The 27,589-nt window shown below is 38.2% G+C and overlaps 1 protein-coding gene across 1 annotated transcript in view; it reads left to right on the top strand.

The window, feature by feature from the left end:
- The window catches only part of LOC109100208 (forkhead box protein J3), a 104,360-nt gene that overhangs the window by 71,848 nt on the left and 4,923 nt on the right, over window positions 1-27,589 (top strand). The window contains exons 3-9 of the mRNA XM_042766445.1: window positions 81-155; window positions 10,875-10,958; window positions 14,887-14,988; window positions 20,865-20,993; window positions 22,949-23,123; window positions 26,025-26,450; window positions 26,834-26,935. Coding sequence (XP_042622379.1) covers window positions 81-155; window positions 10,875-10,958; window positions 14,887-14,988; window positions 20,865-20,993; window positions 22,949-23,123; window positions 26,025-26,450; window positions 26,834-26,935 — 1,093 coding nt within the window. The remainder of the gene's footprint in view (window positions 1-80; window positions 156-10,874; window positions 10,959-14,886; window positions 14,989-20,864; window positions 20,994-22,948; window positions 23,124-26,024; window positions 26,451-26,833; window positions 26,936-27,589) is intronic.

Genomic DNA, 27,589 nt, shown 5'->3' with positions numbered 1-27,589 from the left:
ATTGTAGTGTAATATCATGCAGGAGTCTCATTAACCTATAAACAACCTAAACACTTTTCTGTCTCCCTTTCCTCCTACAGAACTCAATACGGCACAATCTCTCATTGAACAAGTGTTTTCTCAAAGTGCCTCGCTCCAAAGATGACCCGGGAAAGGTAAGCATTCTCTTTTTCCTCCATATGTAGTGCTGTTTTATTCAGAAATGCAGGTTTTGTACATTCGTTAAATACAAAATGCCGCTTCCAGAGCAGATTCTGCCGTTAAAAAATGCATATGTATCCTTGTGAAAATAGATGAGAGCGAGCACTCACAGTAACGTTTTAAAAGCGCTCTCTTGAGCTCTCTCGGGGAGAGGAGAAAGCACTTCAGCCTGGCACTTACTGCAGGAGTGGGGAGAAGACCACCACCTGCTTCCCCTCAGTCAGCATACTGCTAGCCGGGCCCGCCGGTGCTTAAACAACCCAAACTGATTCACGTGTAGGCCAGAGTGCAGAGCGAAATAGATAGCGTGCACATCTGATAACACATGTTTCATCAATACAGCATCGATGGACCCCGGTTGACTTGTTTTTTTTCTCCATATAGTACTGCCACCACGAAAGGCACACACTCATTTCTGTGTATCCTCAGCCATCTTGTGCGATCGCATTCACGCACATACACTCACAGCGCAACATAAAGAGTAGAGCCGAGGCATGCAGGGGATGGGGATTGAATGCTAATTTCATGTTTTGCTGTAATCCTCTGATATTGACACTCCTGGGATGTGCTCCACTAAATACAAAATAAACTATCGCTGGATGGATTCTATTCCGAATGCACGGCCAACATGCTTGCATCCCTAATGTTCAATTTGGAATTTGCCTCCTTCCACACAGCCCTCCCCTCTGGAAGGAGAACTTCAAAGCTGCGTGGGGCTCTCATGATATGTTCCATCAATATTGTACTGTAATATGGCAGGAATATGGACCCTGCTGTTTGTTCGAGATAGTAACCGAGGTGTGTTTCTCAGAGATGGCAAAAACGATGGATCCCTTATGATCCAAAGAAGCTGCTGAGAATGAGGAAGGCTGGACTTTGGGGCAGATACAATTACATTTGCCCTTGAGTAGACTTCTGGTCAGAGAGGTCTAGAAATCAGATTTTTAAGTTGGTTACCATTAAACCATTGCAAAACACAGCACATACGTATATTTATATATTTATATTTTTGAAAGAAGTCTCTTATGCTCACAAAGACTGCATTAATTTGATCAAAAATTAAGAACAGTAATCTTGTGAAATATTACAATTTAAATAATCTCTTTTGTATTTTAATATATTTTTAAAATATATTAAAGCAGACATTATTCCAGACATCGTCACATGATCCTTCAGTCTTTACTGTCATCTTTACTGATGATCAATTTATTGCAAATCCAGCCCAAAACTTTGAACAATAGTATATAATATATTTATATTGTTCTCATTTGTAAGTTGCTTACAAAATTAAATGTTATAAATTTACTTTACTACTCCTTTTAAATCTAAAGAAGTAACCCAATACAATCTTATTGTATTGCCCTATATTTCAGATTCATGTAAACTGTTTTCATGGATTTCTTTAAACGTTGCTTTCTCTGTAGGGATTGTGTTGCAGCCTACAGATACTCCCCTCCCAAGGGTTTTCAGTTTTTCAAGATTTTTCAGCTAATTAAAAGAAAAGCTACTCAGCCTCCCCTTCCACAGTGAAAGTGTCTTGCAGTAGTTTTAATTTAAATTACATCTGCTAAGTCTGTTAGCATTCTCAGTCACCTTCAGCTGTCCTTCATCGTCACTGCATCAATTACAGGAATATGATTATTAAAATTGAAATAATGAACACAAAAATGTTTAATACAGTGAAATTGCCCTGCATGTTATGAACTTTGCTGGTCTAATGCTGGAATATAATACATAAATGGCAATGCAGGGTGAAGATCATGTTACTCTTTTTGTTAAACTCTTTGTTGGAGAGTAGCTGTATGTACATATCTAGTCTGTTTATTGTGTGGGAGCACTCACTACCTGTAACATTTAACATTGTTAGGCTACTCGTGCTACATTAGAATTTATAAAGAAACTTATGACCCTTTCACATGACTCACATGAGCACACCTCTCAACACAAGTGCTTAGCGCTGTTTATTAATTTCCATAGAACAGATAATGTGTACAATATGATGATTTATTCTCTAAATATCATGATATGCTTTTGACATGCTGCACATGTCGCAACACTCTCTAAATGACACGTGCATATTCCCCAGTAATCCGTGGCAAGTTAAAACTGTTTATATTTTAAGCATCACGTTACAGAGTTTGACTTGAATGCAGCATGGCATTGTGGGTAATGCTGTAGCTTGATGCTACACTCTATAGAAATCAGTGCATTAGGGAACATTACATAAATACATCCATTGTTGAATTTAGTATTAGGATTTACATGTGTGTGTATACAACCCTCTATGGGCACGTTGTCAATTGAATCGGCATTGGCTAGTAAATTTTTTAATTTACTCGCCAGACTGATATACCATATATGCATGTGTGTGTGTTTTATTTATATATATATATATATATATACTGTATATATTTTTTTTATTTATATATATATATATATTTTTTGTGTATTTTTAAATTTTTTTTAATATGTGGAATTTTTTTATTTTTATGGTAGTTCTGTATTGTTTTGTTTATTATGTATCAAGTATTATTTAATGATAGAACTTTAGTAAATATAATTAAAACCATGTGTGAATGCATAGTCATTTTAACTGAACTTAGGACTGGTGGTGCTGCTTTTTTGGTCATTCAGTGTTTCTGTAAAAAAAAATTATAATACAAGATAATAATAATAATAATACTTAGAATTCTACTAATAAGAACAATGTAAAATGCACTAAGGATTAACGAGCTGCTGAATTCATGAATATTCGCTCGGATTGATTAGCTGAAATCAAAACGGGGACGATAATAGGTGAGCGCCAGCCAATGAGATTGTCATTTGCGCATTAGTTCCACCTACTACTGGAGAACCCGGCAGTTCTTAAACGCTGAAGAATTCCAAAGGAACTCTGTTATTTTGACAGGAAAATACAACAAAGTATATTGTTTACATGTAGCGCATCAATTCTGTATAATATGCTAGACTCTCTCTCTCTCTCTCTCTCTCTCTCTCTCTCTCTCGCTCTCTCTCTTTGCATGTAAGACAAAGTGACACTAGACCTTCACACTAGAGTTTACGGTGCGTCAAATACAGGTGCACTGAGCATCCATTCAGATCTCTTAGTATGGCCCGCTGGATCATATTAGACTCTGATGATCAAATTTAAAACATTTGAAATGCAAGTTACATGAAGATTGTTTTCAGTTTATGATCTTCATAAACTAGGTCGCTAGTTTCCAGCCGCTCCCCGTATTGATTTCAGCGTAGTAGGACTTGCACTCTAACCTAAACATTCACAAACATTAGCAAAAAATAAATGAAAAGCTGACCATGAAACCAGTATTTTCCAGTCAAGATGGTAAACAAATTATCTTTTTACCAAGTTCAAGGGGATACCCATATGTTTGGATTGTTTGGAAATCTGTATTTTATTTAAATCGCCATTTTAAACCACTTCTCACAAACAATGGGGACACCAGTGTTGCACTTGCCTCAAATTTCATAGTCATAGTAAAATTCATAGTCATCAAAAGCTTTTTGCCAAAATCATGTCAGAAATGTTTGCACTGAACTATGTTCTTATTAGGGTTTCCACAGGTCCTTAAAATGTCTTCATTTAAATTGTTTATATTTAAGGCCATGGAAACTCTTAAATGGTACAAAGTCTAAATTATAAGAGGTCTTTGGGGATGGAAAGACAAGATTTGCTATATGGATTAATATGACGATTAAACTTCAAAAGGTTACGATTTCACTGAATAAACTTGAATGCTGGACGTCAGCTTTGTGTACTATGGTTACCGGGGAATCCACTATATTTCTGCAGTTCCGAAAGTTAATCTTGCTGGCAGAGAAAGAATTAGCTTTTTCAATAAGCCCATCTGCTATATTTTTAAATGTGTACCAGTGGATCCACAAAAAGCTAATGCATTATAAAAATCTAAACTATTAAGACACTAAGATATATTTATATGTTTTTTAATATGATAATTGATTGATGATAATTGTTTGAATTAATATGATAATTGGAAATTTTGATTTATTTATTTTTTTTTAAATTGTTTAAAGGCTGAAATGTGAAGTGCAGATCTTAAAAAGGTCTTTAAAGGTCTTAAATTAAAGACCAAGATGGCGGCACGTACACATCGCGAGGCTCAGCGTCTCTCCAGTTTTTGCAATTTTGCAGTATTTTTCCTGCTCATCTTGGGTCTGTTCGTACTGAACAGCTTTGCCTTAACATCTTACACCTGACAGGAGCTTTTGGATATTGGTATGCACTTTCCAACAGTTTTATCACCAATCCTCGACTCATCCCTGAGATCTCCAGAACACCCGAGGCAACACACTCTACCCAGCCGGGCGGAAGTGCTCGCAGTCAGCTTCGAGATCGTAAACAAAGGCGGGGGAAGCACGGAGGTCTAAGAGCTAAGCTAAAGCTAACACTGCTCCGTCTCTCTTTACCCAGCATTTTCCTCACTAATGTGCGATCACTGGTGAACAAAATGTACAAGTTAAGACTTCGCATCTGTAAGCGACTTTTGGATTGCAATGTCATGGTTTTCACAGAGACATGGCTACACAGCGACGTATCCAATAATGCTATTGAGCTAGCTGGACACTACACACTCTGGGCAGATAGGACAGCAGATGACTCCAGCAAGACAAGAGGCGGCGGATTGTGCATTTATGTAAACAAAGCTTGGTGTACAAACACTGTCATTGTTGGGAGACACTGCTCAGCTAACCTAGATTTTCTCATGGTTAAATGTAGACCTTTTTATCTGCTGCGGGATTTCACTTCCACCATTATAACTTCAGTCTATATTCCACCGGATGCTAATGCCAAGCTAGCTATGAACGAACTGCATTCAGCCATTAGTAAAACAACAGACTGCTCACCCGGATGCTGCTTTTATTGTCGCTGCTGATTTTAATCACTCCAAATTAAAGTGCTTCCCAAATTCCATCAGCATGTTTCCTGCCACATCCACCGTGTGAAGCCATCAGTGAGGACCATCAAAATGTGGCCAACTGGAGCAGACTCTTTACTTCAGGACAGGTTTCAATACACAGACTGGAGTATGTTTGCTTCTCAGGCTGCCTGTTGCTCTCACACTGACATTGAAGTGGGGCAGCTGTGGCCTAATGGCTAGAGAATTGGACTTGTAACCCGAAGGTCGCAGGTTCGAGTTTCGGTGCTGGCAGGAATTGTAGGTGGGTGGGGAGTGAATGAACAGCGCTCTCTTCCACCCTAAATACCCATGGCTGAAGTGCCCTTGAGCAAGGCGCTGAACCCCCAGTTGCTCCCCAGGCGCTGGATATAGCTGCCCACTGCTCCGGGTGTGTGTTCATGCTGTGTTCACTTCTCACTGCTGTGTGTGTGCACTTGGATTGGTTAAATGCAGAGCACCAATTCCGAGTATGGGTTACTCACACTTACCATGCTTGGCAAATGTCACAACTTTCACTTTTTTTTTTCATATCTATACCTCCTGTGTACTGGATTACATCAACACCACCAGTGACAGTCTTACAACAGAAAAACAGTTCACAACGTACTCTAATCAGAAGCCATGGATGAGCCAAGGAGGTGCGACTCCTGCTGAAAGCCTGCAACACTGCCTTCAGATCAGATGACGTGCAGGCCTACAGCAAATCCAGGGCTAACCTGAGGCGGTGCATCAAAAAGGCCAAGTACTGCTACAAGCTAAAAGTAGAGGAACACTTTTCAAACTCTGACCTTCGACGCATGTGGCAGGGCATCCAGGTCATCAGTGACTACAAGCCAAGCAACTCCACTCCAGTGGTCACAGACGTCTCCATCCTTAACGAGTTAAATGACTTTTATGCTTGCTTCAACAGCGACAGCAAGGAGACGGCCACCAAGATCACACCCTCAGCAGACCACCAACCCCTCAGAGTCACCTCCACAGATGTCTACACTGCATTGAGCCGGATCAACGCACGCAAGGCTGCTGGCCTGGACGGCATTCATGGACGTGTGCTTAGGGCATGTGCAGAGCAGCTTGCAGGGGTCTTCACAGACATTTTCAACCTGTCCCTCATCCAAGCAACTGTGCCAACATGCCTTAAGTCGATGTGCAGATTGGATTGGTCGTGACATTCCTTTCCTATTTGTCCTTTTTCCTATCGACTTGTAGCACTCACACCTATTGTTATAAAGTGCTTTGAGTGGCTGGTCCTAGCACACCTCAAGGTCTGCCTCCCACCCACACTGGACCCACACCAATTTGCCTACCGTAGCAATAGGAGCAAAGAGGATGCAGTTTGCACAATGCTGCACTCTGTACTCACACACTTGGATAATAACAACACATATGTACGGATGTTGTTTGTTGACTTCAGCTCAGCATTTAACACTGTCATTCCCTCCAAGCTGACCACAAAATTTGGAGACATGGACATTAACACCTCCCTCTGCAACTGGATTATGGACTTTCTGACCAACAGACCTCAGCATGTTAGGTCAGGCCACACCTGCTCCTGCTCCACCACCATCACACTCAACACTGGCGTACCACAGGGCTGTGTGCTGAGTCCATTCCTCTACTCCCTCTACACCCACGACTGCAAGCCTGTGCATGGATCCATCTTCATCATTAAGTTTGCAGATGACACCACAGTGATCGGCCTCATCAGTGACAATGATGAGACTGCCTACAGGGAGGAGGTACAGCATCTGGCCTCATGGTGCACAGACAACAACCTGCTCCTTAACACCAGCAAGACAAAGGAGCTCGTTTTGGACTTAAGAAGAAAGGAAGCACACATGACTCCATCCACATTAACGGGATGGTTGTTAAACGTGACTCCAGCTTCAAGTTCCTGGGAACCACCATCTCGGAGGACCTGTCCTGGACCACAAACACCTCCAGCCTGGTCAAGAAGGCTCACCAGTGCCTCTTCTTCCTTTTAGCATTCCTTTAGAATTAGCATAACTGCACAAGTTTTATAGTTAAATGATTCAAAACAAATTACATTAGTTATACTTTAATTTCCTTCAATAAAAAAGAAATTGAGTAAGACAGTGTAAAAGGTGTGTGGATGTGGATTAGTAATCTGGCCCCTTGGTATAAAGGAGAGAAAAATGCTGGCCCTCGTCACTATCAAAGTTGCCCATCCCTGATTCAGATAAACTAAGAAATATCACAGATCGCTTGACAGAGAATGAAACTCTAAAGTGCTCAGTCAGTGTGTTCGAAATATATCTGTGCTAAACTTATACTTAGTGTCCAACTCACACACTGGCAAGTAAAATCTGAGAATTTATTAGCCAGTGGCTAATATTAGACATCATTTAGTCACCCAGAGTGTCACATATGCAAGTGATTTACTCACAGTGTAGAGGGTTGGTATGTTTTTATTTAATAAAAATGAATTATATTACACATTATTTAATTTTTAGTGGTTTGTGGTTTTCAGTCGTAGTATCGGCGCCGATATTAAGCATTTTTATTGTTATCGGCATCGGCCATTTTCAAAAACCGTTTTGCCGATAAAACCATTTTTATTTTTGAAATGCGCGATCTGGCACTGATCCATTCCAGCCACCTCAGTCAGAGCGCACCGCTCTGTGGCCTAGACTAAGCCCCGCCCATCGTCCGTCTGATTTGTTGGGAGTCACGAGCCTGGCCAATCAATACGGCTGGCGCGGCTGGAAAATGTTTCGCTCTCACACCGAAAGCACAGGAGCTGCTTCAGTGATCATCATCACACATCAATAAGTTATCTCTCGAAGGTAAGAATGCAGGTAAACGTTCCTGAAGTTGCAATAAATCACTACACTGAAGTTGCAAAACACCTAAATATAATCGATTTATGATGACAAGTCCCGTTCAGTTATTATACTGTGAATTCCCGGTCAATGTCCGTCATTGCAGTGATGTGCGAAAACGGATCATCACATCAGTGCTGAGATAGTGAAACTAAAAACTACTTCTCTCACCATTCGGCCAACTTAACGTTATATTGTGAATGGATTATCAACACGAATGAATTCACTCACGTCTGCTGATTTTTTTTTGTGTGTGTTGTTCACATAGCTTCACTGAACAGCGTCCGTTCCGTTAGGGCTCTTAGTCAAAAAAATTGCGCATATTTGGAGAAATATTGCTTTATTCTAACATGATTGCAAAATAATTTATCATACAGATTCAGAATTACCATTATGCAATTTTGAAGAGCTGAAAGGGCATCAAGCGCGAGCTCTGACGCCCTGACGCGAGGCGAGCTCCCTATTCCTGATTTAGTTATCTCCGCGGCCACGCTCTCTCATTTGACTAATAACCAGGGTGCGACTTGCCGGGGGGAATGGGGGGGATTTCCCCCCTTCTGGTCTATGCATCCCTGCCTCTGCTGAATAACTTTTATCCCCGGTGGGGATAAAAACATCATGCAAAGCCCGCTCTGACGTCCAGATCTGAATCAAATGATTCGCGATACGCGATCTTCGATTGAAGCGCATCGAAACAGTGAATCATTTTGCGACGCAATGGTTTAACTGATTCGGAGTTTCAAAAAGCTCCGTTGTGTTCTTTGCTCGCTTTCTCGATGTAATTTGTTGTTTGAATAACCGTGGACATTAAATCATTACAATTAATAGGCCTAACGTAGGCTTACAATGTTTTTATTAAACTGAGATCACACTAAATACAATTTCCGTCGTATTAAAAACATTTCATAAAATATTTCAAAAACATCCCCCCCTCTGTTTATTTCACAAATCGCACCCTGCTAATAACCCTATGCTAATAACGTAAATTGTCAATAATCTCACATTGCACGTTTCTGGATGACGCTGTCCTGTATACTTCCTAGTTTGTATCGCCGTGATAAACAGTCTAAAAAAAAAAAAAAAAAAACACTATAATCAAATGGGTTGTGTGTGATTTTAATGCAATTCTGGGTTGCAAATAAAATGCTAAATATAACACACACACACACACACACACACACACACCATACATATATATATATATAATATATATAACATTTAATTTTCCATTATTTGTTCATTTGTTGCTGTTTAAATTTGCTTTAAGTTTTACTTAGTTTACAGAATGCTACTGATGGATATGCCCAGCACTTTTTATGTTTGTTGTTATTATTAATATTAATGTTGTTATTATGAACAGTTCTCAGAATTAAAGATGTGTTAAAATAATTTAAAGAGAGTCTTTGTCAGAGGCCTTTTTTGTTCTTAATTTGACATTAATTTTCATTTTTACACTACACACATATCGGTTCAAAATATCGGTTATCGGTCTCCTTGATCTGTAATAATCGGTATCGGCATCGGCCCTAAAAAAATGCATATCGGTCGATCCCTAATGTATATATGCATATATTCGATCATGGAAATAATCGAAATTTGACATCCCTCCTTACAATTGAAAAGTAAGATGAGGGTTATAAAGTTTGAGGCTTATTAAAAGTTATGATGATTAAATAATGGCTATAATGACTAACTTTGGTTGACCGTTACAAAGTGATAAGCATTTATAAATGTTAAAATCTGAATGCTTAGTTTACCATTTGATTAATGTTAATTGTCACATCCTTTCATCAGGCTCAGTGCTTCCAAAGCAAGGCGTGATAATGCTGTGAACTTTGCGATTGGTTCGATTATTTTGGAGCTGTCATCACACTTAGGTAACAAATGGCTGTAACAGCAGTGTATTATAACAGGGATAATGATTTCTTTTCTTAAGGTAGGGAGGCTGCAAAAAACTGTTTGGGTATTGGAGCTTTGCGCATTGCCTTTCCGTGGCTAGTAACCTGTGCTGTATTGCTGTTTAAATGCAGAAATTTACATCATTTTATCGATATGTCTTCCGAGGCCAAACGTTTGAGGATCCTGAAGCGTGCTGTCTAGACAAATCCTTTGGTGATTTTCAATTATTCTCCTTGCTTAGGTGCAATGCACAAGCTGTGCACAAGTAATTTTAAAGGTCTTGATCGCACCCTCTCTGGACAATTGAGATCTTATCCCATATAATATGAAATATTTTAAAATAAAACCCAAGCCTGGAGGTTAATTTCTTTTTGCCTAACTTCGTGGCCAGAGTTGCCTTTAGCTTCTGGGAGGAGCAGCACTATTGAAAAATAAATTAAACCGGAAGAATGCAAAGATAAATTATTCAGCCAGGGTCTTGGGTGCTTGGATACCAGCAGCCCCAAACCAAGGTGTGCTATTTTCTGCCTGATTATCAGAGCTCAGACCTGACCAGAAATCCAACACCTCTGTGTCCAGCCCTGAACAGGAGCAATCGATAAACTTGCAGCTGAGGAAGAGGGGGCTTCAGGAGGGGCTTAACATTTTACCAGCTTCTGCCAAGGCTCAGGAGAAATGCGAAGCGAGAGAGTGCAAGAAACGGCTGTAGCGAAAGACCCAACTTCTTCTCACCTCAACATATAGCTCCATGAATGTCCTCCCGACGTGACAGGCTTACAAATGAGTACACTGAAACTTTGATGAACTAAAAGTTGTATGTGTTTGATGGCGAATGCGCCCAGTATCTGATACTGAACAGATACTTAGAAACCCTGCTGATTTTTGTGCTCTGCTTTTTATCAAAGTTTTATTGAATGGATTTAAGCTGACCACTATTTTAGAGTGGCTTTTTAGACTGGCTTTGGGACTAATATTCGTTCTCCTCCTGTTTTAGGGTTCGTACTGGGCAATCGACACAAATCCAAAGGAGGACACGCTGCCCACACGTCCCAAGAAGAGGCCACGGTCTGGAGAGCGGGTGAGTGAAAGTTTGTATGTGTGTTTTGTGTGCATGTGTGTGTGTGTGTGTGCTCTGAGACCCCCTGGTTGTCTGTTTTCAGACATACAGACTTTCTCAGGCCAAATTCAGCTCATTACTTCAAATCTGGGAGTGAGCAAAAAGCAGAAAAGGGTGAGTGTCTCACCCTCCCAGTTCAAGCTCAATTTCACTGATTTGCTTCATCACTTCTCTTTATGCTATGGTTGCTAAAACACCACAGATTACTGTTCAGTCGCTACTGTCCAGCACAATAATGTTATGGCCCCCATTGTTCACAATAATATTCAAAGGCCTTTTCCATTTGTTTGTGATTTACTGAAAAAAAAAAATTCAGTAATTTCGACCAATAAATGTTTAAGAGCTTTGCATAACTAGAAAAATCAATATAAAAATGCCTGAAAATTCAATATATAATATGATTAAGAGCATTGAAAACAGTAAGTTGGTTAACTCCAAAATAAAAGTTTTGTTTACATAATATATGTATGTGTACAGGGTATATTTATTATGTATATATAAATACACACACATAATTATTATTTAGAAAATAAACATGTATATACATTTATATATTTATATTCTTATATTTTATATTATATATAAATATATTTAATATATAAACAAACATATTTCTCTTAAATATATACATTCATGGTGTGTATTTATATATACATAATAAATATACACAGTATACACACATATATTAGTAAACAAAACTTTTTATTTGGATGTGATTAATCGTGATTAATCATTTGACAGCCCTAATAAGAGCTTTGCATAACTAGAAAAATCAATATAAATATTACTTGTATTTCGGTGTTTTTTATGTATTTTCCATGTCTTGAGGAAGGTTATGTTGTCCCATACTCAGAATTCATGCTCTGCATTTAACCCATTCAAAGTGCACACACACACAGCAGTGAACACACACCCAAAGCAGTGGGCAGCCATTTATGCTGCGGCGCCCGGGGAGCAGTTGGGGGTTCGGTGCCTTGCTCAAGGGCACCTCATTCGTGGTATTGCCGGCCCGAGACTCAAACCCACAACCTTAGGGTTAGGAGTCAAACGACTCCCCCGTACGATTTCCCTGTACAGTGGGTCAGTGGGAACCCTGTTCAATCAAAGAAAAAAACAGTTGTTGAAGGGTTGAAGTACAAGTTTTTGTTTCCTCTTATTTAAAAAAAATAAATAAAGGAAAAGAAAATTTTGTTTAATCTTATTTAAAATTGGTAAATAAAGGAAAATTCACTGCAGAGGATCCATTGGTGAGAAAGTGATGTAATGCTAAATTTCTTAAATTCTGTTCCAATCAACCATTGATTTACAATAGAAATTGTTTTACCGAAGAGTTTGTAGTTTCAGGTGAGTGTGATGATAATAAAACTGAAATAATTCAAAGATAATATATAGAGAAAGGTGTTTTTTTGATTTTTTTTCTTGGGTGTTTTATTATTAAAAAAAAAAATATTATGATTTGTGTTGTTTTAGTGAGGCACTCAAAAAGTTCTTGCATATTAGCAGGTTTAAATCATTCTTGCTCATATCTATCAGAATTGTCACTGAATTCACATCCACTTCTCTTTCTGATTCTATGTTATGTGAGTGTGTACTTAAAGGGTTATAATGAGAACACTATTATAATAAAACGTTATGAATTTTATTGGTTTGAAAATTAGGCTATTAGCTCAGCAGGCCTACATTAACTGGAAATGCCAAATACACTTAATAATGACAATATTTAATGATTTTGACAGTATCTCTGGCTATAGTCCTTACATGATTATCGTTTTTCAACACACTCCATCGTTTTATCGATCTGCTACGCAACTGTCCATGGCATGAATTATTTATTTATTTTTTTTTATTTTTTTTTTTATTTTTTTTTTTACACGCAAGTAATTTTGTCCAGTAACTTGTTTCCATTATTTAAGCATTATTTGCTTTATGTTGATTTATGTATGTTTTTGGTAATCAGGCTATCAAAAATTACGTAAAAATGTGGATTTAGATTTATCAGCCAACATATGGGTTATCAGCTTTCTTATTTAAAGAATTATCGGTATTGGCCAAAATTTTCATTTCGGTGAATCCCTAGCCTAAAGTAGTCAAGTTCATCTTTCCAAACTTGAACGGTCAGTAGAAAACCACATAGTTTCTGCAGTGTACGTGTTTTTTGCATTGCACATTTTTTATTTTTTGGAAAGAGCAACAAACAAAACCAACCAAGCAACTACACATAAGATTTACTGTTTATATAGTATGAGTTTTGTCATTGAAGCTTTTTTCCAAAATAAAGTTATTGCCCAAGTCTCTCTTTTTTCATCAGCATTAGCTTGCAGTCAGTCTACCTTAGCATGATGTTGCCTTTGTTGAGTTTTTGCTTTTTTACAAGGCCAGAAATATGTGACAGCATGGGCTTGGTGTGTTGATAGAAAAGAATGAGACAGGACTGAATATTTCCTGATTCGAGAACAAAAGGTTTCATGTCTGTGCTTTACAGTGGTGCCACGCACAGGTTTGCTGATTGTGCGTTCATATCTTTTTATGTAGCTGTTTCTCTCAGTGTGGCTCAGTTTATCTTGTAGAGGGGGTCCAGCTTATTAATAAACTGTGCCCCAGGCAGCCTTTACATACGATGCATTCTGCAGTCATTTTTTTTAGCAAACATCAATTAATGCAGAGTTTCTGCGCCGGTTATTTTCAGCCAGAGCTTTTTCCTTCCATTATTTATGAGCACCGCTCACCGGAATATACATCTCGGCTGCACTCGACGCTGGCCTCCGAGGTTGACCTGGCTCAGAGGCATCTTGCATCATTTTGTCCAACCCTGCATTGTGGATCGAAGGCAGGCGAACTGAAAGAGTTGCGCTATAGTGAGAGCAAGGGGCGGGGATTGAAGACCTGTAGACATATAACCATGACGGGAAACCATATAGATGAAAAGAGCTTTTGTGAAGAAGCATGTTATTTATCAGGGCATCAGACTGCTAAATCGCAGTCCCAAGCACAATGGGGAAAAAAATGTTAGCTTGAGCTAGTCGCTTTAGCAACAGACACCATAACTTGATCATCAAAAACCCATAGAGGGGCAATTTTTGCCACATGTCTTGAAAATCAAACTGCATTCTAATCGAACTACATCATACATAAGCCTAATAGCCTAATTGACCTCATGTGTGTTGAGTTGGTGGCGTGTGTTTTCTTTTGTATGGTCAGCCAGTTAGGCCGGTGTCATTTATAATTGCCACACTCCAGACTCCAGTGAGAGTATCATTCTCTCGGCACACAGCTCTGCCCTCAGGCCACACACAAACATTTTTCATACTGACACTCACTTCACTCACATCAAAAACCTCCAATTAGATCCATTCTCTCTGAGCCTGACCCTGCATGCAAAAAATAAGTGGGAATTCTGTCTGTGCAAAGTGTAACACTCGCTATTAAGAGTATACTTCATTATACACACACTCTCACTCTCTCTCTCTGTTTTTCTCTCATCCTCCTGCTGTCTCGTTTAAGAAATTTTTTGACATTAAAAATTGTGACTTAGCAAAATCTCAGTTATGTTTATCGCAAATTAAAAATTGCATTGTTGCCAGGCAATCCTCTTATAATAAAGCAGTTTTGAGAGACAGGCGTGCTGAAGTTATCTTTTACCCCAGCAAGAGCAGACAGAGCACAGGGAGCCGTTCCTCTCTCCTGCTCATCTCTTTCCCAGAATGCCTCCAATTTTGACCTAAATAAAATGTGTTGCTCTTTTGTTGATAGATGCTCACTGCGCATGGTTTTAAATTTCTTGCAACAGGGGGAAATGCTAAACGCCTTTGAATAGAAATCAACGTCACTTCACATCGCTCATCATCTACATCCTAGTTGGCTGAATATGTCTTTTTTTGTTTTCCTGCAGGCGTCCACGCCGTACAGCCTGGAATCAGATAACTTGGGAATGGACTGCATCATCTCTGGAAGTGCCTCTCCAACGCTGGCAATCAACACTGTGACTAACAAGGTAGCCTTCAATCTCCAACTACACAAGTCCTGGCTGTGTTTCACAGCTGACACCAGCGGTCTACATACCCAGTTTACATCTATATTTATCCTGCCATAACTATATACATGCACTTCATAACAGGACTGACATGTGATGCTTTTGTTTACATGGACGCTGAGAAAACTGACATCAATTCTCATCTATATCGGGCTGGCATTAGGGCCTTTCGCACCGCTTTAGTTCCAGAACTAAATGTACAGTACTAAAGTACTGGGACGATTTTGCACGAACTGTTTCTCAGTTTTAAAAATAAATATTTAATTCACAATTCTGCTTTTAAATCCTCAAAAAAATAGAACGTTTCACTTCCATTATAAACGCCTTACTGTAACTTTTATTTTTGCTTTTTTAAGAGTAAACCATTTTGGATCAAAATAATTTTTTTGGTAATCAACATTAAGGTGAGGTCGCATTTACCATTGTCCAGTGGATTTTCACAGACAAATCCAGTAATTTGAATAAGAATATACGCAATAAGAATTTTGGGCGAAATATTTTCCTAAGCAGATTTCGCAGCGGGTTCAAGTTTGTCACCAAAATTTTGCCATGTTGACCAATCTGTTTGGTTTTAAGTGACTTTGGTAGCTGTGCTTTATACAGACAGTGGACACAAGTCAGCCTAATTTATGATGAATGCAAAATATTCCTTTAAAGTGAAAGTTATGTTACACTTGTACTGCATCTATAAAAGCTTGTATAATGGTGCTGAATGGTTGCAGTACTTTTCTGCTAGAGAACGATGAGTTTGTTCAGTGTTTAGAAGTCTGTTTACCTGCTGTATGCTTCTAGGCAGAGCACCCAGAGTGTCTCACACCGTAACTCACCCTCCGTGGCATGACTTCATGGAGAAGTGTGTAAAAAGGAATGGAGCAAAACACTCTGAAATTTAAATAGGCTTTTTAACCTTAAGCCCTCCACTCTTGGCCTGGTGCAGGCTGCTCGCTCTCTCTGGAGTGCTTTTACAAAGCCCAAAAGCATCAGTTATTAATTTACTTCAGGCATTAAACCAATAGTTTTACACATTAAGCATGATGTTAAAGATGAGGACTGAGGGGAAATGTGGAATTCATTTAAATTGAATTATAGTAAGTTTGGTGATCTGTTCATCTGGAGAGAATACAGTATGGTACTGTATATGGTATTTAGAGTTAATTTAATTTGTTTTTTTGTAAGTTTTGTTATTTGTTTATATGGTTATAATACAGTATGGAAAATAGAACCTTATGTGACACAAAGTGATACTGTAATATGTGTAAAGATAAATAGAATGCAAATATTGAGTAAATCTAGTTCATTTTCAATTGTTTAACATTTTTATTTATAAAAAATGTTTTGCTAAGCTTTTCTTAGCAAATGTGATGTTGACAATAACAAGGTATCTTTTGGATCTTCCAGAGCATGTAATTGCTTCTAATTTTGGAAGTTTACTTGGGTTTGGAACACATTCTATTATGTCAACACTATAACCCATGATTCATTTTATTGATTGTTTTATTGTAACATTTATTGTTGTTTTAGCACACCTCCAAGAGACTTATCCTCTTTTACAGTGGTTAAAAAAAATGCAAGCTTAAGGTATGACTGATTCATATGGGAAGAATTTCAAAATCCACCCATAGTGGGATTTCGCAGTTATCCCATGAGCATATGCTTTCTTTGCCCTCCAACTCGAAACGCTGATAAATTAGAAACCAAACACACAGGAGAGCAAAAACAAGACAGCAGGGTTTGGTGGCTCCTTGGAGATGCTGTTTCTCAGTGTGGGCCCTGTAAACAGAGAACATGCCACCCCTATTGAGCACTTCATGCCAAGCCACAGGAATTCCCTCTTTCTCATACTTTCCCGCCTGCTAGTGCAGGCCAATGGGATAGCGCCTGGGCTGCATAACATGGAGAAGGAAAGCCTGGCTGTGACTGAGCAATCTCTCTTTCTCCCTCTGACTGAATGATCACCATGCTATGCTTTTCCCTCTCTTGGTTCAGCTGGTTAAGCTTAGTTAGCAGACTCATACTGTAAGCCTGGTTTCACAGATAGGGGAAAGATTAGTGTGGGATTTAGGTATGGTTAGATCTGTGTGTTTGAGAAGTTTTTATAAACGTGCCTTAGAAATAAACATTACTGGTTTGCATCTTGAGACAAATGGCACAAATTTTAAGATCAGTCAGTGCAAGTCAAGACATGCACTTTAGTCTGGGACTAGGCTTAAGCCTTGTCTGTGAAACCGGGGGATAGTCTGTTTTAAAGAGAGAATCTGCAGAGTGAGTTAAAAATACAAAGATTTGTTTAACTGAGTGTACTACAGTCTTATTGCTGTTAAGGTAGCATATTGAAATATTTTTATAATATTATTTAAAATATTTAGATATTTGTTTATTGTTCATATTTGTATTTAAATGTATTTTATTTATTATATTTTTTCATTATATTGAAATATAATGATACTCTGTGCTTAATATGAGCTTTCGTAATCTTTTCTTCTTCATTCACTCCCTTCCACCTACAACTCCTGCCAGCAATGAGACTCGAACCTGCGACCTTTGGGTTACAAGTCCAACTCTCTAACCATTAGGCCACAGCTGCCCCCATTGTCTTAACATTGTCTCTAACATTGTCTTAAAATTGTGTAGAAGTAGAATTTTTCTTTTGAATGCGAGTTATTGTTAGAGACACCTGGGTGGATTTCTCTTTGATTTCATAATCCTTGTCTCATGCTGCAGATTACTCGCCAGTATGAAAGACTCCACTGGCTTTTGACTTTAATTCACGGCTAAATATAGCGCTCCTTTTCCAACGCAGCAAACACACAGGAGTATTTGCAATGGATTTGTTCACCCCTTACCTTCTTTCTGCATGTTACTTTCCCACTGTGCATGCGTATGTGCACACAGTGTTAGTATGTAGGCGTCTACGTTTTGGGCCTTGAACAAACCACAGTGTGATGAGGTCTTTTAATCATACTTTATGGATGCAGGGAGTAAAAATAGATTGTGGTGAAAGGCTCATGGCTAAAAGCCTCTTTTATGACTTAATTACATATAACATTTATACTTGTTCTTCACACCAGGTTTTGATTATAATTGTAACTGTTTTCTGCGTGATTGAATTTTCGACATGCCTGAGCTTAGTTGCACACAGGGTTAGTTGTTCTGGTAATGTACTGTTTCCAGGCCTAAACGTAGCTGAAACTGTGAAGAGTTATAATATGCAAATCATTCCATGACATTAACCCCCCATCCACCCTCAATCCAGTGCAGCCCCGGCAACCATTATGCTCCGCTCTTGATGAACGGGGAATAATAGGATTGGGGAAACATTTATTCTGCTTGAATGATAATTCTCTGTAAGAGACCGTGATCTGTAATGTGTCTTTCTATTTGCTGTTGCGCTGAGTCAAGGGGGAACAGGACGGAAGCATTTGCTGTACCTCTTGCAGCAACCAAAATTTTTTTGGGACTTTTGCTTTTGAAGTGGTTAACCCTAGGTCTTAGAAAATGTCCATACAATGGAAGCCAATAGGATTTTGTTTTTTTGGACCCCTTTGGCTTACATTGAGACATTATTCAAAAACTACTTCTTTTGTGTTCAGCATAAGAAAATCACAAATGTTTGGAACTATGTGATCATAATGACCGTATTTTAATTTTTGGGTGAGCTGCCGGTTGTATGTAGTATGAAAGCCTCTGTATATCCTTACTCAGGCAGGTGCATCTTGGGACTTGTTGCGTGGTTTTAGTACTGAGCTGCTGCTGCCAAGACATGTGGCGTGTGATGCGAGCATGGCCAGCATTGTTGCGATTACATTCATCCTTTCCTACCACGCCGAACTCATTGTAGGACTATTCTCCCAGGAGCTCATTATATCCGTTCCCATACCATCCCTCCAGTGCCTTATTTGTTCTCATTTTGCAACCAGCACATATTTGCAGTTCAGCTTTTCAAATGATAATTGGGATTATCATTTTGAAGTGGAAGTTCTTCCGCTTCGGAAAACTGCGCATTCAACAGTGCACACAGAAAGGTCAGGGTCTCTGTAGCATTCGGGACCTTTGTGTGCTGTCCCAAACCCATTTGCGTTGTGAGAGTTGACTGTTTCAACACTGCCAGCATCGTGACCTTTACTGAAGGGAGAGCTCTCCCCTCTCAGCCGTCTGAGACAGCAGATCATCTTGCTGGCCACCAGCCACGCTCTCCCTCTATATGAGCCAGAGTGTGGGGTGCAGCATGTTAACGCTGACCTTACTGTTGTACAGACAGTATGGTGTACATATTTGGCATTCTGAAACCAAATGGCTTCTGATGGCTTCTGTTTGATTGTCTCCTTTTCCTCAGCACTACACCCATGGTGTCTGATGAAATAGTACAGTAGCCTCCTTTTCTTTTCTTTTTTTCCCGTATATTAATGTATTCAAAAATATACTATATTTCTGAATTCCAAATAATTAAAAAATAGATTTTACGTAATTACATTTTAAATGTATAATGTTATTATAATATATAATTAAAAAATGTATATTTAATAGGGTACTGTCTTGATATCATAATGAAGAAAAAACCTAATGCATATATACAATTAATAAATTACTGAATCTATATATCAAATTTGTTGTAAGTTTCATATTTTTAATAAAAATAATAGAATATAAATATAATTAATTTTTTAATTAATTAAAAAAAATATATATATAATAATAATAAAAATAATAATAATTAGTGCTGTCAGAATTAGCGTGTTAACGCATGCAATTAATTTTTCTTCAGTTTAACTTCAGTTTTAAGTTTTTTTTCTTGACAAGAATTGCATTTATTTAGACAGAACGTCTTTACAAACGTTAAATGGGAGACTTTTCAGACGCGCCTCAATGCCAGGCACTAGTCAAACAAATGCTGAAAAGTTACTGGTGACGAGGGAGCTTCTGTAGACCAGATGAGATGTTGTTAGGCCATATGTCAGTAAAAAACTATTTTCCCGTCCTGTCAGCCGTTATACTGTGCTCATAGCATGTGCTCTTTAAATGCACACACAAATACAGCGGTGTTGTATCATATTAAAGCGCATATTGAAACCATGAGCATGCATTGTTACATCGTCAAAAGTTACCAAAAAAGACGATTAAAGCTGCCTTAAAACTGTGTATAGACTTTAAGATCTGAAGTGAGTCAGAAAAGATCCGTGTCATGTTCCGCAGCAGCAGCTCTTAAAGCAGTCAAAATAACCTAATAACCCAGCAGCTGAGATGTCTGTTATTCCAAGAACAAAAGAAAAAAAAAACTTTAAGGATTCATCTATATTTAATTTAGAATTTAGTGTTTGATAACTTTATTCAATTTCTGTATATTTCTTGCTTGCTGAAGGGCACAGGTAGCTAAATATGACATTTATTATAATGGGTTTATGTGAAGTTTGTTTTAAGTTCTTTTAAATTAGAAGTTATTTTTTAGTCTCAATTATAGCTGCTGTAATGTTGAATGGCTATAGTCAATGGTTAAATATTAGAAGAAGAAAAAAACTATTTTCTAGAGACACCAGTAGTATTGGTATCAGTGATGCCACTAACCAAATATTCAAAACAATATACTATCTTTGTTGTTTCTACATTAATTTGAATATTGAATGTAATTATTGCAATATAAAAGTATATTTATATACTTAACTGTTAAGTGGGATTAATCGCCACTAATTTAAAAAAAAAAATGTGTGATTCATTTTTTTGGTGTGAAACCCACATGAACACAAAAAGTACATGTCTAAGAACCTGGCACTTGTGTTTTAAGCTAGATTTTTATCATAAATGCTCTTATAAGTCATTGACTCTTTCCCATTCTTGATTTCCAGGTGGCATTGTACAACCCTGACCAGGATGGGAGTGACAGCCCTCGAAGCAGCCTTAACAATAGCCTATCTGACCAGAGTCTGGCCTCTGTTAATCTCAACAGTGTGGGCAGCGTGCACAGCTACACACCGGTAGGAGTCCGAACTTTGCAGCCACTATTCTGCTCTTTAACCTCTCGTGAATCTGAAGCAGAGCTCTTAATTTGCTGAGTTTTATTGTGCAGCGCTGCTTTATGAGAAGCAGCAAGATTCCAGTGCGTTTGTCAGAATGCCAGAGTATGGAGGCCTGTGCATGGGAGCGTCCTGACACAGAGGTTAAGGGAATGAAAGGCAGAGCTCATACTGCTGGAGCGCTGCTAAAGAGAGACGCTGCCTATGATGTCCTCCCACTAGAGAACCCGCTTCTTTGTTGTGGTCCCCTAGAAGCCCTGCATGCTTCTCGCTCCAGGCTCTCAGCATTGATCCGGCACAGACACTGATAGATTCACTTCAGTGAGCCAGACAATGCTCTCTCTCTCTCTCTCTCTCTCTCTCTCTCCCTCTCTCTCTCTCTCTCTCTATTTTGCTCCATCCAGCTGATTTGAACACTGTAGTCTGTTTGAACATAACCAGATTAAATGCGCTCTTCTTTACAGTGATGCAGTGTGTCATCTGACTCCCACTGCTCATAATTCTTGTGTACAATTAGTCTCTGCTGCTAATCTTGTATATGAGCAGGACTTTCCTTATTATATAGACCCTATTATAGGACTTAAACACGGGAAAAAGTCCGATTTTCATTATATGTCACCTTTAATGTAAATGTAATTTTATACTTTAACAACTATTGTGCATTATACTTTCGTGATGCCTGGATTCACGTGTAATATTTAAAATTATTTTAGTTTTTAATGTTTTGTGTTGTTTATTCTGACAAAATAGTATAGAATACTAATATTGGCCATTTATTAGTAGTCAGCCATAACATGAAAGAAATTTCGGCTTATCAGTGTCAGCCCAAAAGTTAATATTGTGCATCACTAGCAGTATATGGTTGCCAGTCCAGTGCTAAATATGGTTGCATTCATAAGCGTGTTTTGTCTATTAGAGATATTGCTTTTTATAACCGAACTGGCTCCCATAACTTTTCAGGACCTAAACCGCATTTTCAGTGAACCTGTACTGAATGAATGGGATGTGGAGTGTAAGATATTCACAAAGTCTTGTTGTAAAAGGTGAAAAATTTTAATTTAATTAAATTTTTTTGCATTGTGTTCAGATACATAAATTTCCCCTCACCAGTTCACACCAACAGCTAGAATCAGACTTGTTCAGAGTGGCAGATTACTGTTTTGCCAGCATCTCCAGTCTGTTAAACACTGTTGTCTTGAGCTAGACATGGCAGAGCCTCTGGCCTTGTGTACACCACAAATATGCTCGGCATTATGGAGGCCTTGGGAGCCATTCAATGAATCACTCATTCTGGGCATGAAAGGCATCTCTTCAGACTCAAAACAGTGAGCAGATCCCATTTGGAGTGAAACACTTATGTGAGAGTTTAGACTCACAAGCTAATTCGTTTTGATGGGCAAACCTGTACTGTATTTATTTAGAAGGATATTTATCATTGGAAAGATTTGTTTTATGGATCAGTGCCTGTTTTTTGCAGGCATGCTTTTATGATCTTGCTGACGATTTCGGTTGTGTTGCTCAGTTACTATCGCAAAGCTGTTAATTACAAAATAAATAGGCGTTAAAACAGCTTCAGAGAGTGTCTCAGGAGACGTGTCTGTTTTGATCATGGCTGTATGGTTATGTAGAAATTCAGCAGTGCTCGTAAATAAATGGTCAAGATTTGGAGAGGTTTTGTGCACTTGATTTCGCTCCAGCATATTGTACTGCAGTGTGTCTGGCAGTTCATTTCCTGTGCCATGATGCTGAGTGCTGTAGTCAGTGCTGTCATGTTCTATCTGAGCTCTAATCTGCCGGTCACTGGGCCTGGCTGAGCAGTGCTGCCATTTAGAGTCGCAAGGCTGAATTCTGTCATTGTTGCTAATCTTGTGTTCATCATCTCGCATAACAGTCCTTCTCCTCTCCTCCCCCTTCAGGTGACAAGTCATCCAGAGTCGGTGTGCCAGTCCATGAGCTTGCAGCAGGCACCTCAGGCCCAGTACAACATACCGGAGCGTGACAAGCAGCTGCTCTTCTCTGACTTTGAAGATCTCAGTGCCTCCTTCCGCAGCCTTTACAAGACTGTGTTTGAGCAGTCCTGCGAACATCCAGGTGAGTTTTACACTCGGACATCCCATCAAACTGCTTGAAAAAACCCAGGCCAAGTCTAGATGGAGTATCAACAAATCAGCCAAAATAATTAATAAACCTACATGCAGAGAGTGGAGAATGTGTGGAATTGTTCAGTTTTGCAGAATTCGGAGCGTGCAGATTGTGTATGTGCCTGCTGTGTAAGTGTCATTTTCAGGAATTCAGTGCCATGTATGGCAAAATAATACATTTTGTAGTATTTATAATAATTCATTCATAATATGTATTGAATTATAGATATTAATATTAAACTTTTTCATATTTATAGACAGAATGGTTATATTTATGGGTAGATGCATATATTTTGTCCGTAATTTATGTAATTTTATTTATCAAAACAAAGTAACTTAATGGATCAAAATGGATCAAAGCTTCATTTAATTTATAATGTAGTATTATATTTTTAACTTTTATTTTATATTTATTCATATTATTTGTTTAATTGTATATATTAAAATATTATAATTTATAATGTAGGTAGAATAATTTATAAATCTAATATTTTATATATACTTCATGTAATTACCTGTATAAATACTATTATTATTATCAAATGCCTGTAACTTAAAAAGGAGCAAATTTGTAGCTGAAAGCAGTATGAAATTCGTAAAAAAAAAAAAAAGGAATTTGCTTATTGTGATGCATGTTATTTATCTAACTCAGCATTTTAAAATCAGTTAACTTCCTGTTTATGGGTTCTTTTGAGGATTTATTAGTAAAGTTAAAAAGTTAACATGACCTTTTTTTCCAAACCTTTATTTTTTTCTTAAGGTCATGTTAAGCAGCCATGTTTTTATGAATCGCAAGGAAGATAATGGCTCAGTGTACTGTAGGAATCCATGGAAAATTTCCATTTTGCTGTCAGAAGTGCATGAGCTTTTGCTTTGCGATTCTCCACTAAACTACACAGACTTCATTTAGAATGAGTGCCGCCGCACGCATGCTCGCCAAACAGACAGACCTTAATGAAATTGGAGCGCAATAACTCTGACTAAAATATAAATTTTGCTGAAATATTTGTAGTTGCGCAATAATGTGATATGTAGAATTTTAAACCTACAAATAAGTGTATTTGTATGATAACACTAACTGTAAAGTGTAATGGGGTCATCAAAATAGACTTTTTTACTCAATTAGTCTGGGCTTTTTATTATTTTCATTTTTATTTACTTTTTTTTTTTTTCAACTTTAACTTCCGCTTTAAAAGGATTATTTTTGTTTTTAGATTGCAGTGTTACAATGTTACAATGTAATGTGATTGTTACAATGTAATGTGTACTGGAGTTTTAATTAAAATGTACTGGAGTTTTTTTTTTTTTTTTAAATCGCATAAAAAAAAAATTGAACTAAACAGTTACGGTCAACAGTAAAACACTAAACCGTTTACCCCTACTCAACATCCAATACCACAAACCCCCCACCCCGCCATGCTGATGGTACTCAAAAAAAAAAAACTAAGGTTGGCGGGTCTGCAAATGGTAGCCCATCAAATAGATATGAGAATGGTGCAGTGCTAGATTTAGTTCACTGCAAACTAGCCTGTCTAAAAAGTTAATTCCTATTGTTTGTAATCTGATTGACTGATGTACAAAAAGCACTTGACAAGCGGGTTACACGCAATGCCAGTTGAGCCCCCATGTCTAACCTACTTTGCTCAAATCGGATGCTTTTCATGTTAATGTTTCTGAAGTGAACTTCTTTAATCTATCATCTATGTTTCATTAACTGAAAGTTGTTACCTTTTTATGTGCATAAAAGTGAAATCTTTTAGTCAGACAAGCTTGGGCAATTAAAATAAGCAAATAAAGCTGGCGAGAGGATTTCACACCCCACTGCTGGAGACACTGAGCTAATTCACTGGCTTTGATAATAGGTAATGAACTTGCATTATTATTCAGGGGGGCTGCTAGCTAATTGCTTTCTGTGCTCTCCCATGGTTGGACAATAGGCTTTCTCTGCTGATAAGAGATGCACCCCTGTCACCCCGCCGATGAGTGTTCTCTGGCGATTGCAGTGATGCAGGGCCCGCAGTCTGCTCTAAAAGCTCTCCACCGAAATAGGTTTACAGTGCCAGCGCCATGATGGACAGGCCCTCTTAAGACCGCGAGCCGTACGCTTCGCTGATTGCTATTGAGTGTGCAGATGTTGGAAGCTTGTCAGGCATTTTTAGAAACTAGTTCAAAACAGTTGCTGCACAAATGAAAAGTTGTAGAGAGAGAAATTATGGTGCAATTTAAAAGAGCAAATGACAACTTTGTGCTGAGTCACCGTCTCGGCACCCCAGTGCATTTTAAAAAGACAGATTCACATGTTTTCAGAATGCAATTAATACAGCATTTAGTAATATTGTTTGATGATGTATAATGTTATTTTTCTAATAAAAAATAGCTTTGATATTATCTAATATTAATAAAAAAAAATATATATAAAATGTATTATTTTAACTTGTATTTTGCTTGTGCATGTTAACATATGCATTTTTAAACTTCTTTAACATCTGTATATGTACATTTCTACATATACAGCATACTGTACATGTAGATGCATACTGTACATGCATACTGTGCCTAACTAATGTTAACATGCTTTTTAAAACTTTTAAAAATGTTTTTAAGAAAAGCCAATGTAAAAATTAACATTAAGATTAATAGCTAGAAGATAAATAAATGCTGTAAAATGATTGTGCCTTGTGATGCCATGTTAACTGTTGTATTAAATATGCAATCTAAATATAAATTATTAAAGCCTGTTGATGACTACGATTTGAGTATAAATTAATAGTTTACGTTGACATGATGGAAGGGCTTCTGATGAAATGCAGGCAGCCTATTTGAAATGATGCTATCTGTTTGATTTTTACAGGTCTGATGGGAATGCCCTCGGAGTCGTCACAGCAGACCCACACCTCCTGCTCTTACCAACACTCCCCCAGCAGCACCATCAGCACCCACCCTCACAACAACCAGAACAGCATCACTAACTCTCACCCCAACAACATCCCCAACAACGGTAGCCAGGTGCCTCTCTCCCACCCCCCTCACTCGGCCCACAACTCGCCCCATGGACAGCACCTTTCCCAGCATGGCCCTCTCGCCCAGCACAGCCAGCACCCACACACGGCACACAGCCAGCACAGCCAACATCCCCAGCACAGCCAGCACGGGCAGCATCCCTCCCAGCACCAGGCCCACGGCCAACACACACCGCAGCAACAGCAGCAGCAGCAGCAGCACCAGAATCTCTCCCACCAGCCTCATCCTGGCCAGCAACAGATGCAGTGCAACACCGGTAAGAGTCTGTGTGTCTGTGATAGTTCTCCCTATCTGATCGTCTCTCTTCTTTTCCACTTGCTTTATGTCTCAAACCCTCAACATACTTCCTTCCACGCTGGTATTGCCATGACAGGGCGATTTCTTCAGGCCTCTTTTAACAGTCATTTATTTTAGATTAAGAAATTTATGGCAGCTTTGGAGCAGTCAGCAGTAAATCACAGAGTGATTTATACTGCTTGCTCTAATGAGAACAAAGCAAATGCAGCACACTTCAGAGAGCAGGCCTGTACCAGAGGGTTGTAGCTCCCCCTGCTGCCTCAAACAGGAAGTGAGCAGCAGCTTCCACACATCCAGATAAGTTCTGCTGTGGCCTTCACTACCTTTTTGTTTTGTCTGCAGGTCTTCCCAGTGACTGGTACCCCAACCTGGATGCGCTAAAAGAAAGCTGCCGCATCGCCAGCAGCTACAACTGGGCTGATGTTGATCTGTCACCCTTCCAAGGTATAATCAGAATACCTATCTATATTCTAAATTCACTGTCATTTTTCTTCAAGAGATTAACTGCTAATGAAAAAGTTGTGTTTATTATTTTGGTATTTTAAACAGTTTATTTAGTACAACTTCCTCTTGTTATGATATATAATGATACATTGTGAGTTGTATTTGATAATAGTAAATTAATTAGTCATTAAATGTTTTTATTATTTATTAATAAAACATTTCTTCAAATTGGTCGTCAATAAAAAATTAAATATTTAAATACTTTATGCACACTGAATTGGAGCTTTTCAAATATTTTTTAAATTTGTTTTTATTTTTTTCTTAATTATTTCAGTAATTAAATTAAAATGATTTTATTTAAATATTAATATAACAATATTGATATATTATATTTATATCATTATATAATATTTTTATTTTAAATGTGTTGAGCTAAATTTTTAGTAGTTAAACTTAAAAGTTAAAGCACTATCTTTAAAGTAGCTTTTTGAATAAAGAACATTTAGTGTTTCATTGTTTAAAAACTGTAAAAACATATTTCACTTGACTGTCACCAGAAAATTTTGCTTATTAACTTTAACAAAGGACCTGTTAAGCTATTTCTGTGCTTTGTTTTGTATAATAATTGTGCATGTCATTTTAAAACGGTAGTCA

Source organism: Cyprinus carpio, chromosome A11 (assembly GCF_018340385.1).
Source record: "Cyprinus carpio isolate SPL01 chromosome A11, ASM1834038v1, whole genome shotgun sequence".
In the NCBI taxonomy this organism is placed as follows: Eukaryota; Metazoa; Chordata; class Actinopteri; order Cypriniformes; family Cyprinidae; genus Cyprinus; species Cyprinus carpio.
This window is presented reverse-complemented; position numbering and strand designations above follow the sequence as displayed.